Genomic DNA, 15,266 nt, shown 5'->3' with positions numbered 1-15,266 from the left:
TTCTTACAGAGTACTTTAGCTAGCTGATAACCTACCTTTCCTTCCAAGCACGCTTAATCGGAATGGTGTAGTTGGGCAGTTGTCGGTCAGATAGTAGCTAGCTGTCGTTACAGCTAGCGGATCAACAAGGTTAGCTATTTAAATGCTACGGAAATCAGGTGAATCGGTCACTGAAAACACAAGCAAACAAAAGCTGAAAGAGTCTAATGTTGGCATTGTATTTAATTGTAATTTGATATACTTAGCTGTCATAAGAAAAGTGAAATTACACATAAAACAAACCAATACTCGTAGATTTACCTTAGCGATAAACTCCTTAGCCAAGCGATACACTTCCTGTTGTTACTGCTGCAGTCTGGGAAATGTATGGGCACGTTCTTCAGATCAGAAGCGCTGCGCAACAGTCAAACTGGATAGCATCGCCTCCTATATTCCAGTTAGAATAAGTCGGTCTATCAGACACTTTCCCCCTTTCGGATACTGATTTCATTATATACATTATATAGTTAAATAAAGGTTACATTAAAAAAAAGTATAATGATGAAATCCAAGTATATATACATATCTCCTTGGATTTCCGGACAGACACAACTCCAACCTGCGGATGGCAACAACCCGCTAAGAAACGTCTTGTCTGTCCGGAAATCCAAGGAGAGGGAGAAACAACAAAGATGGCGGACAGGCTAACGCAACTTCAAGATGCAGTCAATTCTGTATGATTCATTTTTCATGTAGCTATTAGTACACCCCACAATTTTTTTCATGCTCAGCAAATTGTCATGTCACGTTTAGACTGACTGATTTAGTATTTGGAAGCGGACTAGGCTGAATAATGACAGCTAGCTAGTTGGCTAAGTTATCTTTTATTGGTTCTCGGTTGCAAGGTTTGCTGATTTAACTTTAGCGACCTAACAAATAATCGCGTTATGTAATGTCTTATGATTGTGTTAAATCAATATTCTCTCGTGACAATATGTTAATGACATGTGTTTTTGATGTCCTTCAGCTTGCTGATCAGTTTTGCAACGCAATCGGGGTGCTGCAGCAGTGTGCGCCGCCAGCTTCGTTCAGCAACATACAGACAGCAATAAACAAGGACCAGCCATCGAACCCCACTGAGGGTAAGGATCTGTCAGATATTAGATCCAAGTGGGATACCACCGTTTGCTTCAATCGACATGTTATTTGTCACATGCGCCGAATACAACAGGTTAACCAACAATGCACTGGTGGCAGAAGTGGGTTGTACTCCACAGAAATGGAATCCTTGATTCTATTTCTCTGATGTACTCTCCTGCGATGCTGTTTGGAGGTAAGGACAGACATAGGAGGGCCCTTGAAAGAAAGTTTGAGTGCTTCCAGTTCTGAGGGGTTTGTATAAGGAACCTAGCCAATGTAAGTCTGTTACAACCTTCCCCAAGTTGGAGTAGTGGTCAGTGTGTTTGCCTTGGGACAGGGTGACCCAATTTCAAGACACACCCTTGCCATTCCCTTACATTGTTAGCCACTAGCAATGTGAGTAATTTGACACTTTGCTGATACAAATTTAATCTCATGTTGCACAAATATATTACAATTTGTCAGAAATCATGACATTGACCGGACAGCGCTATTTGCATATGAAAAGTTTACGGATTACACCTTTTAATTTGAAATGGGGTTGTTTTTTTTTCCCTAGAGTATGCCCAACTATTTGCTGCACTGATTGCCCGGACAGCTAAGGATGTGGACGTGCTGATTGACTCACTGCCTAGTGAGGAGTCCACGGCAGCTCTACAGGTATGGAGGCTGAATTTACTCAACGGGAGTGGAAAACAACCAACTGGAGTGCCATTTCCATGTTGAAAATTATTGTAGTACATTCTTTCAAGTGAAAGCGATAGTTCACTTCTAATTCTGTATTGCTATACTCTTACTTTGGAAATAGCGTGTGGGGCCTGGGGAGGATTGGCTGGAATCTGTAACTACTTCAGTTGCAATCCAAGTCAGACTTGTAAGTGGCTATCATTAGCATTGGTTACCATTGGAGGTCGACCGATTTAATTGGAATGGCCGATTAATTAGGGACGATTTCAAGTCTATACATAACAATCGGAAATCGGTATTTTGGACACCGATTTGGACATATATTTTTTTTACACCTTTATTTATCCTTTATTTAACTAGGCAAGTTAGTTAAGAACACATTCTTATTTTCAATGAGGGCCTAGGAACGGTGGGTTAACTGCCTTGTTCATGGGCAGAATGACAGATTTTTACCTCGTCAGCTTGGGGGATTCAATCTTGCAACCTTACAGTTAATTAGTCCAACGCTCTACAAATCGTATAGAGAGAAATTGTCCTATAATTCCTATAATAACTAAAACCTAAAACTTCTTACCTGGGAATATTGAAGACTCCTGTTAAAAGGAACCACCGGATTTCATATGTTCTCATGTTCTGAGCAAGGAACTTAAACGTTAGCTTTTTTACATGGCATATATTGCACTTTTACTTTCTTCTCCAATACTTTGTTTTTGCTTTATATATTTAAATTAAACATGTTTAATTTTATTTGAGGCTAAATTGATTTTATTGATGTATTGTATTAAGTTAAAATAAGTGTTAATTCAGTATTGTTGTAATTGTCATTATTACAAATACATTTTTTTATTTTTATAAATCGTCCAATTTAATCGGTATCGTTTTTTTTTTTGGGTCCTCCAATAATCGGTATCGGCGTTGAAAAATCATAATCGGTCAACCTCTAGTTACCATAGCCCTGCCCCGGACATACAAACAAATAGCTTTGGTAAATCACCTTATAAGAAGTGTAGGTGGGAATATTGACTCTCCACTCTCACTTTGGCACACATTACTTCAATGAGTTCATGCTCAAATAACTACAATTTCTATGCATTTTGTATGGAGATTTGATCAACTTTCTTTGCTTCCTCTTTTTCCCCTCACCCCCTCTCTCACCTTTCTTATCTTACTCCCTGCCCCTCTCCCTAGGCGGCCAGTCTGCGGCAGTTGGAGGAGGAGAATCATGATGCAGCGGCACGTCTCGAAGAGGTGGTATACCGAGGGGACTTGCTACTGGAGAAGATCCAAAGCGCCCTGGCTGATATTGCTCAGTCACAACTTCGTACTCGCAGTGGAGGGCCCAACCAGACCACACCGCCTGAATCATGACCCCACACAACATGGAGCAAAGACATTCTCACATCACTTTCTCACATACACACACCAGAGGGTGCAAATATGTGCAGGAAATCAAATAAAGAGCCCACCTGAACAGCTGACCTCTCAAGGAGGTGAATCTATGGAAAATACTTTTTGCAATATGTGATGGGACATTGGGAAGTTGGTGCTTGGGGAATTCAGTGAGACCATGAACCCACATGTTCCTTTACACAAGGACATTGAGTTCTGCCAGAAAGGAACTGTTTACTCTGTCTTTTTCTTAGCACACTCTATTTTGGATTAAACAGCACTGCTCCGGCGTCAACATCTGCTGTCATTTTCTTAACCCTGGTTATTTTGAGGTTGCTAGTTCAGGGTCTGCTGACTGCTGTTGGTAGACATTTTTGTACATACTGAAAGAAACTGGTAAAAATAACTATCCTAAATTGATAGAAGCCCATTTTACATGCTGCATGCCAGAAAATAATAACGCTTTACATGCAAGCCCTGTTGTGTTTTAGAAAGTCATGTTTTGTATTTTATACCAATGTTTTTATTAACTGTTTATTTCAAGGCATAAATGGCATTTTAAAATTAAGTAAAGTGTTTGCATTTTATGTGGAATGTTAGTGCTGCACATTTTGATATGCAACACAGACAAACCTTGGCCCCACAGAAAGATGGCTTTCAGAATGCCCCTATTTTATTAAGTCTTATATACTGAGTGGATTCGATTAAGCAGGCCGGGTTCACCCGGGCTATGACCCATCACGTGACTGGGCTAACTCAGTGAGGGAGGCGCACCCTGCTCAAATCGAATGGCAATCTGCGCAGCTCGGTGATATTGTCAATATTGTGCATCATTCAGAAACATGCTATTTTCCATAAAATATATGTTTGAATTTAACTCGTTTTCATTGGGACGGCAGATAAACCCGTACAATCAAAAGCAATATCTCTGCATGTGAAAAGACACTCCTACTCATTACTACACATGCTCAACCTACATCACTTTTGTTTTGAGCAGACTTGGGGCACCTGGCTCACCACTGGGAGGCAGTTTAAAAACGAATGCAAACAACGCTAACCCGATTCACCCGGCAAATAATTAAACTCCTTCACTAGCTGGGAAACCGGCCTTCAACGTTTAATAGACGTGAGAAGTATTCCCGAGGCTGCCTACATTGCAGTCCTGTCAGATCATTAAATAATTTCCTGTATTATACTGTATTTTCAATTACTACAATCTAGGCGGCTTGGAACGCATGTATGCTCAGGGTAAACCCGTGGACAGACCTGAAAAAGGCATATTACTTTCCTCTGATTGGTAGATAGCCAGGTTACGTCCCCAAATATTTCCACGAGCGATTGGTTAAAACAAACATCCCTTTAATTTTCTCTTCTTCTATTGGCAAATCTAGGTGTCATTCATGTAGCATGTACTTATGTGGAGTGAGAGCATTATGTATTTAATGCATCAATTCCCGGAGTAACGTTAATTGGGTATTTTACTATTTATAGGGTGGGTTCGAGGTCGAAGATGGATGAAAGGAGACGAGCAACGCTTACCAAAACCTTGTACCGATAGTCTTGTTAAATATCAGAAATAGTTGTCATTGACTCAAGTCTTATTTTCTCCATACACCGTCCGTGTTTGTAATGTGTGAAGCTAGTTCACGCTAGATAGCTATACCGAACGTAGATTCTTTCCCCTCATCCCGTAGCCAAATTTACGGACCTAAATTCTGTCATATTGGAGCAGGGCTAGGCAGCTAGCCTAGCCATCAATTGAATCTGGAGCAGGATACAGAGGTAGGTAAAAACTATTATTAAACCCACGTCTGTCTGTCTGGTGGTAGGGCTTTTCGGTATAGTTTTGACATTATGGTCAACGTCGATCAGCAACTATGAAGAGTGATCGCATTCAATACAGTTATCTTATTTTTGGCAGACTTGTCTCGTTGCATGTATACCTGTGGTTTTGTAATGTTTACGTCTGTTTGTTACGCACCCCAATGCACAAATCATGGCAATGACGTATTCATCACCTGCTCGTACTGTCCTTATTATAAACATTGGCGCCACATAAGCAGCGTCTTCATCATGGGCATCTTCTTATAGACATTGAGTCATTGTAAGGACGTGTTATTTAATTAAATTCCATTCAAATTTTGCGTCTAAGTCCAATCATTTTCAATTTTGGATCTAGCTAGGTATGAAATTCAATAGTTAAAAATGCTAAAATAACAGTGGGCCCTTCGAAACACTGGTTTCAAGTCAAACATAACAATTCACAAGCTTTGGTAAGGCCATCAGCAATAGCCCTATTTCAATTATGCCCGAGTAGTGATGAGATACAGAATGTGTGAAATCCACATAAAGAACATCACTACTAGCTTAAATCTCAGGAAAATGCTATATGTTGTTGCTAAATTGACATACCTAATAGTATAATTAAAGATGGCCTTTGCATAGGTGAAGCAGAATAAATTTCAAGGTTGAAGTTTTAGGTAACCGGAGCAGGAGCCTGGTGCACAACTCATGAAAACGGGCATAAGGAAATTGTTGTGATTCATTGGCCTGGTACATGAGCTCAACCCTAGTGACCAGTTCCCCCAAGACACTCTTCCTCGCTGCCTATTGAGATGTAGCTAAGGGCATGTAGCGTGGTGTTCTTTTTGGCTGTGTGTATGTGTCCCAGACAGTCCCCCCTCCCTCTGGCATCATGACTGGGTCTTTTCATGCTGAAGGGGAGTTGCTTCCTGTCCGGTGCTGACTCGCAGGGTGGAGACCACTAGGTTTCTTGGTTGCATGTTTGTTAACATTCTCCCCCCACCCACTGCACACAATGGCCCCTCTCTGCACCTGTCTTTCAAGAAAGAGTGAACTTGCATCAAATCAATGTTTTTTTGGTCATGTACACTGTTTTGCAGATGTTATAGCGGGTGTAGCAAAATGCTTATGTTACTAGCTCCTAAAAATACAATAAAATGTCAAGCAAGAACACAACTAATACAAGATTTAATCAAGAAATATCAGATTAACCTAACAACCCGAATAGCACTAACAGTCATCCAAATGCAATCTATACCCATCTACATTGGATGAATTTACATAAGATATGTTAAGAATAGTACAGCAGTAACATTAGATGTGTTAGAGTGGGCATCACTGGTCTGTATTACACAAAGACCAGTTTAAACAGGCTCCTCACTGCTTGTAAGAGACAGTAGCAATACATTGTCTCTCAGATATTACTCAACTGGAACTAAAAGCTATTGAATGTACAGTAGGCTTATGTTGAATATCAGTACATGTGTATTGGACCTCAGTCAGTGTTGTCATTGTTTCCCTTTGCCCTATAGGATAGTATGGCCATGACGGGAGGGACTGCAGCTGCCCTTCCCATGAGCAACCACACCCGGGAGAGGGTGACCGTGGCCAAGCTGACAGTGGAGAACTTCTACAGCACTCTGCTGACACAACACGAGGAGCGAGAGATGAGGTGCGTGGCTCCTATAGGCCACTCATGCATGTGACAGCTAGGTGTTCTGAATATTTGCATTTGGCAATGTTTTAGGCTACATTTTTAAGAGGACTCAAATAGTAGGTTGTTATGTTGAGAAAGAGAGACTTTGTTCTTTATAAAATGGCTGGGGTTTATTCCAACCCGAGCATCCTCACATTCGTGATCTAGTGTCACAATCACAACTGTTTAGCCAGACTGTTTCTGAGTAACTAGACTGGGGTCGACTGGTTTCAGATTAACTAGACTGGGGCGGACTGTTTCAGAATACCTGCATGTTCCCCTCTTGTTTTTCCAGGCAGAAGAAGCTGGAGAAAGTCATGGATGACGAAGGCTTGATAGATGAAGAGGTAAACCTCCACTCGTGTGGAATGATGGCTTTAATTCCAATAATGGATTGGAATCAATGTCGTGGGTAGCACTTTCTTTGCATGTTTGTCACATCTACTATTTTAGAGGAAACCATATGGAACTGATTATTGGTGTCTCTGTTCCTATGTTTCTCAACAGAAGGTAATGCGACGCTCTCAGCACGCCAGGAAGGAAACAGAGTTCCTGCGGCTGAAGAGGACCCGGCTGGGCCTGGATGACTTTGAGTCACTAAAGGTCATTGGTCGAGGTGCCTTTGGAGAGGTGTGTTATGATGTGTATATCTCTCTCTCTCTCCAGTTTATTTTCTTTATATGGACCTTTGCGTGTATCCTGGTATTGATTGTGGATTAATATGATCTTTACTGAAGTTTTCAAGGTTTGCAATGCATGGTTTGGTCTGACCACTCATTTATAAAGCAGTTGGCAAATAATTACACTTAATCCTCTCAAATGTGGCATACTCATGTGTGACTCCTAAGTTTGTCCTCAGGTCCGCTTGGTGCAGAAAAAAGACACCGGGCACATATATGCCATGAAGATCTTGAGGAAAGCTGACATGTTAGAGAAGGAGCAGGTGGCTCATATTCGGGCAGAGAGGGACATCTTGGTGGAGGCGGACGGGGCCTGGGTGGTTAAGATGTTCTACAGTTTCCAGGATAAGAGGAACCTCTACCTCATCATGGAGTTTCTACCTGGAGGTGGGTCTCTTGCTGGCCACAGTCTGACTCTACAAATGACATCAAACCATTTTTAAAATTAGATATAATTACTGGTAATAAATATAGTGACATTACACAGTGTACATAGAGACCATCTAGAGCAGGGATCTTTAACCTTTCCCATGTTAGTAATAAACTATTTTCACATCTTATCAGGTGAATGATGTCAAGGAGAAGCAATCATTTAATAGATAGATTTCCATTATTTTAACCTCTCCACATTGTAATTGAAAGGGTGAGGTGTGAACTCTAACCTGGCCAAAAAATGTATGTCCAAGTTTAAGTCTACCAGCAGCTCCGTTGAGTGTAATTAACAACGAGTGTAATTAACAAACATGAGTGTAATTTGGTCTGACCAATCCTGGTTCTTGTTGTGTCATGCTGAGGGCAGCATCTGGTTTTGGCTTAAGCAGCATGAGTCCATGGACCCATCCTGTCTGGTGTCTATGGTACAGGCTGGTGGTAATGGTGTGGGGAATGTTTTCCTGGCACACGTTAGGTCCCTTGATACCAATTTTGCAACATTTGACTGCCACACCTTGTACTATCCATGCCCCGACGAATTCCGGCTGTTCTTGAGGCAAAGGGGTGGGTGTACCTAGATGGGCGTACCTAAGAAACTGGCCACTGAGTGTATATTGTTTAATTTAATTGGTCATCTGTTAAACAGGGGGTTAGTGGCATTAATATCAATTAAATGTGCAGGTGACATGATGACCCTGCTGATGAAAAAGGACACCCTGTCTGAAGAGGCTACCCAGTTCTACATAGCTGAGACTGTCCTGGCCATCGACTCTATCCACCAGCTGGGCTTCATCCACAGAGACATCAAACCTGATAACCTGCTTTTGGACTCCAGGGTGAGACACTGGCCTGGTCCAGGCCTACCCCTGTACACAAACAGACACAAGCTCAGAGAAGCATTCACTTACAGATGGCCAATTAATGTTTATAATAACCATTTTGTATTGAAGGTGTGATCGGAGAGTCTTTTATTTTTCTATTCTGCAGGGCCATGTAAAGCTGTCTGATTTTGGTCTGTGTACAGGACTGAAGAAAGCCCACCGTACAGAGTTCTACAGGAACCTCACACACAACCCTCCCAGTGACTTCTGTGAGTCACTCTTTACAACTTGTGAATCATTCACTTTTATTTTCACTCAGACAAAATATAATTTGTTTATTCAGTGTTTTTTATGGTAGAACACTGCCATGTCTTTGAACTTGCAATATTCCACAGCTTTCCAAAACATGAACTCAAAGAGAAAAGCAGAGACGTGGAAGAAGAACCGGAGGCAACTGGTAAGAGTTTGTGCATGTGGAGGCTATATATTTTACTGCCCATTATATCTTTGGTACCGCCCTTTTCATTGGTCCTTTGAGCAGGATCCCTCTCAGGGATCTCATTAGTGGTTTTTGTTAAGTATCCTCTGAGCACCACAGACCATGGGCTGTGAAACAAGCACACTCAATACTGTAGCCTTTGAGTTGGTTTTACTTATTAGTGTCTCCCCATCTGTTTGTTTAACCAACAGGCCTACTCCACAGTGGGAACACCGGACTACATTGCCCCAGAGGTGTTCCTGCAGACGGGATACAACAAGCTCTGTGACTGGTGGTCTCTGGGGGTCATCATGTATGAGATGCTGATAGGTATGTCTATGTAACCGAGTCAATTACAACATGCCCAAGTCCGTGTTTCATTATGAACTCAAAGATAGCTTTCTGAAATAACATCCTAACTCATTGTTCCTACTTTGTAACATACTGACATTCTCCCCTGGTGTGTCTCTCAGGGTACCCCCCGTTCTGTTCTGAAACACCCCAGGAGACATATAGGAAGGTGATGAATTGGAAGGAGACCTTGGTCTTCCCCCCCGAAGTGCCCATCTCAGAGCGGGCCAAGGACTTGATTCTCAGGTTTGTGGTCATATGATACCTTATAGGATATCCATTGGTGTGTATTTGTATCAGAGTGTATTGTCCTCTTAGGAAAAAAATATTACTGTAATTGCTGGACTATTAAGCGCACCTGAATATAAACCGCACCCACTGAATTATTAAAAAATATGTATTTTGTACATAAATACGCCGCACATGTCTATAAGTCGCAGGTGCCTACCGGTACATTGAAACAAATGAACTTTACACAGCCTTTAAACGAAACACTGCTTGTAACAAAAATTAAAACAGTAGCCTACCAAGCCTCCTCCTGTGCACTGAAACCACTGAAGTCATCTCCTTCGGTGTCGGAGTTGAATAGCCTCAGAATTGCTTCATCCGATGTTGGATCGTTTTCATTGTCGCTCTCGTCACTTTCATCCGGAGGCAAATACCCCGCTGAGCTCATGCTGCCCCTTCAACACGCAGCAGTCCAGCCTTTCGAAACCCGTTGATGATAGTGGATTTTTTGACAATGCTCCACGCTGTCAGGACCCACTGGCAGACTTGACCATAAGATGCTCTTCGCCTGCGGCCCGTTTTAGTGAAGGATTTCTCCCCACTTGTCATCCAAGCCTCCCATGGAACACTGAGCGCCACCTTAAATGCACGATTTACACTGATGTCGAGTGGCTGCAAATACTTTGGGCCATCTGCTTTTCTTCCCTCGGAAAGCTTTTGTTGTCTTTTTGCACTGAGTCAGTTCCTCACGCTGCTGTTTACAAAGTCTTATAATCGACTCATTAAGGACAAGCTCTCATGCAGCAGCTCTATTTCTTTTTCCAACAGCTAGATCGATCGTCTTCAACTTGAAAGCTGCATCATATGCACTTCTCCGTATCTTTGCCATGATGAGGGTGACAAAATTACTACCGTAATCAGAATGATGGGAAGTTTGAGCGCGCTCGATTTACGTCACATTATGTGACGGTGCTCTGTTTTTTTGGCGGCAGCATGAATCTTGCAAAAGCGGGAAAAATCCATAAATTAGCCACGTCATTGTATAAACGCGAGGTTCATAGTGTGGGAATAAAGTAGCGGCTTATAGTCCAACAATTACGGTATAACACTTTACTGGTATAATTCTTTAGTACTTGTTATAAACATGTATGAACCTTTTTGAGTCTTATGTTAGGCCTATGTCTCCCAATTTAGAAAATGTGAAACTCAAAATAGTTGTTACTCAGTCATGATCATTAACAAGACATAAGATGGTCATACATGGTAATGCCATGTCTTAAAATGCATTATAACTGGATCGTAAGTCATATCTGCAGGCTGAGTTACCAAAATGATCACATAAGAATTATTCCATTCACATCCACAAAAACATGCAGTATCAAACTGCAGTGAAGTAGACATTTTATTTCAGCGCAATGGATTTCCCCTTGTCAAACAAAGGCTTTGGTGCTCCAACAACATGAATCCATTTCAGGTACTGTAATGACGCTGAGAACCGTGTTGGTGCTGTGAGCATTGAGGAGATGAAGAGTCACGCCTTCTTTGAGCCTGTGGACTGGGAACACATCAGGTATGTGTTTTGTTCTTCAGGACTTGCATGTGTGATGGCAATATTGTAAAGGAGGTATAACCTGCAATCACATCTCCAACAAAAGCCAAGTCACAGCCTTCATTGGGTTGTCTTTGAGTTTCAGCAAAATGCATTTGGAAAGGTTTTAAATAGACCAACGGCTCACATTTGCCTTCCTTCCATAGGGAAAGACCAGCCGCCATCTCCATTGAGATCAAGAGCATTGATGACACATCGAACTTTGATGAGTTCCCAGAATCGGACATCCTTCAGCCAGGTAATAATCACTTGGTCTCTATTACTAATTTTCATACATGAAATGCAGCTCGAAATTATAAAAATGTAAACTATTAAAAGCAGAAGAAACATTTGTGCTGTAGTGCAGGTTTGCTTTGGTGTACAGGAATCTTTTCAGTCATCTCTGGTGCAACTCCAATTTTGATTAAATAGGACCCATAGTCCTGTTATTCACACATTCCTACAGTTCTGAGGTCTAGATTAATTTCCTATTCAGTGTTGCCCTCTAGTGTCAAGGAGGAGACAATAACACTGGTATTAACCTTAATACACTGTTGTATATCATTTACAATCTTGTTTCAGTTTCCAACGTGACAGAACCAGACAAATCGAAGGACTGGGTGTTCCTGAACTACACCTACAAGAGGTTTGAGGGGCTGACTCAGCGAGGCACCATCCCCTCATACATGAAGGCAGGGAAGGCCTGAGATGAGGGAAAATGGGAGAGACAATGTGGACACAGGGTTGGGCGGTAAAACCCCTGCTGTGCTGAAAGTGCAGGATCAAGAATGATGAGGTTCTTGGTTTCATGCTTCACTGGGGTTTTCCTGTTTGGTCACAGATCCATTGGGGCACCAATGGCAAAAGGAACAGGGATATAAATAATGCATGTATCGTCTTAGGCCTTGCTTGGGCTGTTAATGGGGAAGTTTGTTTTACAACTTAATGTTCGATGGTCACTCAACCTGAGAACTGAACTTCACCTTTTGAAATGACTACTACTAGGTGACTAAATCAATGTGCATGTTCCTCTGCCCAGGCGTTGCTAAAGTGTGCCAGATCTTACAACACTTGGATAGGTATTTTACCTATTGGCTAACCACATGTTATAGCAATCTGGTGCCCGACAGCGTAGTCGATGACGAGATATGCAACGTTTGAGCAGGGGATCGCGACCATCATATCTGCATGTTTACACACTGATTTGCAGGGTCTAAAACACTGTAGAAGGACTGCCCCACACACAGGGTATTCGTTGAGGGTTATCCTAGTGTCCTCATATGACTGAAGAAAAATGCATATAGTTAATATAAAGTAAACGTTTTCTAAACTTGTAGGTATAAAAAGTTCTAACGTTTCAAGTCTTTTATGGGTGCCATGTTAGCCAAAAAGTTTCATTCTAGTTACAATGTAATCCTTCCGTCATGGAACGTTCGCTGCTAACATGGAGTATGGTGAGCCATCCATACATGGATTAATCCCAGAGCCATAGATGCATTGTGGTGTCTATTTAATGCCTTGATAATCTGGAATTAATATCTCTAAATGATTTAATGGTGTCAAAGATGCATAGAAAAATGTCTTCTTCTAGTGGTTGAAGTAAAAAACGGTAATGTAGAATCAGATTTGTTTTTGCAAGTTAGAGGACGAGTCATGGATGTCAAGGACAATTCAAGGCTACTAATACTTAAAGGTAGCAATATGATGCAGAAAGATGGCATATTGGTTCAATTCCCACAACAACTAAGAGTGTTGAAGCGTGATACTCAACTTCTCTGCTTTTTTGGTCTCGTGGCTACCATGCTGTATACGGTATGAAGCGCAGATGCTGTTTGTGTGACTGCAGGAGAGCAATGTCTCGCTCATATAAATATCTGCGGTGCTGCTCGTGGCAATGTCATTTCGCTTAGTCTAATTTTACAGTAATTACATTTCTGTTCAAATTTATTGACAAAGATGGCGCCTTTTTTATTTATTTTTAAGAACATCGGAAATCATGTTTGATCTTCACATCGCTCCCCAAAATGCATCCATTTAAGTTAGGAACTACATTCAATTAAATGTACCTTTTTATAGTCACCCTTTAGTGAACACACGCTGTGTGATGTCATAAATATAGATATTCAAATTTAGGAGTCAAACATTTCAGCGACTCTGATTTAGTTGTGCAGAGGTGGTCAGCACAACTTGCATATCCAATAAACTAAATTCATGTAATGTTGCCCTGGTTATCTGACACAGGTCAAAGTTCAAATGCTATGTGATCTGGAGCAGGTGTAAATTCAATGGATCAAATTATTTATTTTGACAATGAACAAATTGATAAATCCCCAAATGTTTGCAGTAGTAAACACACCACAAATTAGGGTGCATCGTGTGTTAATGACGAATGAAAGTGTTGATGACTAAAACGAAATACCTAAAAATATAGCAATGCAGAAAGATACCCATAGACTTCCAGTTATTGCGCTAACGCTAGTTAGCATTAACTTGCGAAACTACCTCTAAGTACTGTCATACTGGACACAGAACTGAAAGGGTAACTGGGGAAATAGATAAAGGGCCTCATTTCCAAAATCCTAAAGTATCCCTTTAACTTGTAAATGATTCAAGAAGGGAAATAAACAATGTTTTTATGTAACTCTTCTCTAAACTACTTTTCATAAGTTGACTCAAATTCATTATTTGATGCATTTGTTCATTCTGAACTCCATTTGTCTTTCACCAGAACATGTTACAAAATATATTAAAGGGATAGTTCACCCAAATGACAAAATTACACATTGGTTTCTATCCTTTAAGCAATCTATGCTTTGTTACCAAATGTTAATGTTTTAGCATTTGTGGCACAAATACTTGTCATTTGGGTGAACTATCCCTTTAATATAACTGGGTTGGCACTGGGAGAGAGCAGGGAGGGGTTGTGCATGTGTGGTAGGGGATTTGACAAAATGCTGATTTTCCTACCAGAAAGATTTCAATCAAATTGACTTGTTGTGGATAAAAGTCTGTGCGTGATGATGCAGTGCACATACAAAAACTTTTGCGGTTGACTTCCAATGTACTGAATAAAAAAGACAAGCTAGATGGGTTTCTATTGCATTTAACTCTACTGATGGTTTTGTCAGAACAAATGTTGCGTTATATAGTCAATGTGTCCACTCTGGTATTAGCACGTGCGCTGGAGCCAACAGCTCGTATATACGTGCGGGAAGTCTACCTACATGATGAGATTATTGGGTAAATGTTTAATTGTTTTATTTAACTAGGCAAGTCAGTTAACAAATTCTTATTTACAATGGCGGTCTACCGGGGAACGGGGTTAACTGCCTTGTTGAGGGGCGGAAAGACAGATTTTTACCTTGTCAACTCAGGGATTCGATCCAACAACCTTTTTGTGTGAAAAGGCAGCCAAGCATCGATCATGTCACCAGAATAAGACCATCGTTGTTTATTGGAAAGGAGCATCAAGCTCATCACTATTCACTTTCACTACAGGTGAAATTCATCCTAATTGATTTAATCTGCAGTGTAATAAACTGCATGTTTTCCCTAACACACAATATCGCGTAACTCAAGTTTACTTCGATATGTTTATAGCAATATTTCCATAAAATTAATTATGCTATAAAATGTTGATCTGCACAAATATTGCACCTTGTCTACCGTATTTTGTTTTGTCGACATTTGGAAAGTGTACCGATAAGCGTCGTCCCATTTTCTTTTGGGGGTGCGGGTGGAAACCTGGATCGTTTCATTATTTTCCCCACAAAAAATCCTATGTGCTAATGTTTTAATGACGCCTGTTTCCTTTTCCTGGGAAGGAGATCGGAAGATGATTTTTTTTCTTCTCATTTAGCCTGTCATAGTTGAAGTTGGAAGTGTAGATATAATTAAAATTACAGGCCTCTGATCTATTTAAGTGGGAGAACTTGCACAATTGGTGGCTGACTAAATACTTTTTTGCCCCATTGTATTTCCATGAAAGATCAAT

The 15,266-nt window shown here is 41.0% G+C and overlaps 3 protein-coding genes across 3 annotated transcripts in view; 2 read left to right on the top strand and 1 right to left on the bottom strand.

The window, feature by feature from the left end:
• The window catches only part of LOC118366394 (FGFR1 oncogene partner 2 homolog), a 112,468-nt gene that overhangs the window by 5,908 nt on the left and 91,294 nt on the right, over positions 1–15,266 (bottom strand). The gene's annotated exons all lie outside the window — the stretch shown is intronic.
• LOC118366395 (mediator of RNA polymerase II transcription subunit 21-like) lies at positions 525–3,485 on the top strand. The gene is made up of 4 exons (XM_035749028.2): positions 525–713; positions 1,007–1,121; positions 1,679–1,779; positions 2,995–3,485. The coding sequence occupies exons 1-4, from the start codon at positions 672–674 to the stop codon at positions 3,172–3,174; spliced, it is 438 nt and encodes a 145-aa protein (XP_035604921.1). The 5' UTR covers positions 525–671; the 3' UTR covers positions 3,175–3,485.
• On the top strand, positions 4,628–13,925 carry LOC118366391 (serine/threonine-protein kinase 38-like). Its single transcript, XM_035749024.2, has 13 exons — positions 4,628–4,977; positions 6,531–6,670; positions 6,990–7,041; positions 7,202–7,324; positions 7,554–7,761; positions 8,488–8,642; positions 8,794–8,896; positions 9,023–9,084; positions 9,318–9,435; positions 9,579–9,702; positions 11,159–11,254; positions 11,440–11,531; positions 11,855–13,925. Exons 2-13 carry the CDS (start codon positions 6,537–6,539, stop codon positions 11,977–11,979), a joined length of 1,392 nt encoding a protein of 463 aa, XP_035604917.1. The 5' UTR covers positions 4,628–4,977; positions 6,531–6,536; the 3' UTR covers positions 11,980–13,925.

Source organism: Oncorhynchus keta, chromosome 33 (assembly GCF_023373465.1).
Source record: "Oncorhynchus keta strain PuntledgeMale-10-30-2019 chromosome 33, Oket_V2, whole genome shotgun sequence".
Lineage (NCBI taxonomy): Eukaryota > Metazoa > Chordata > Actinopteri > Salmoniformes > Salmonidae > Oncorhynchus > Oncorhynchus keta.
The sequence above is the reverse complement of the archived record's forward strand: the minus strand, read 5'-3'. Positions and strand labels throughout refer to the sequence as shown.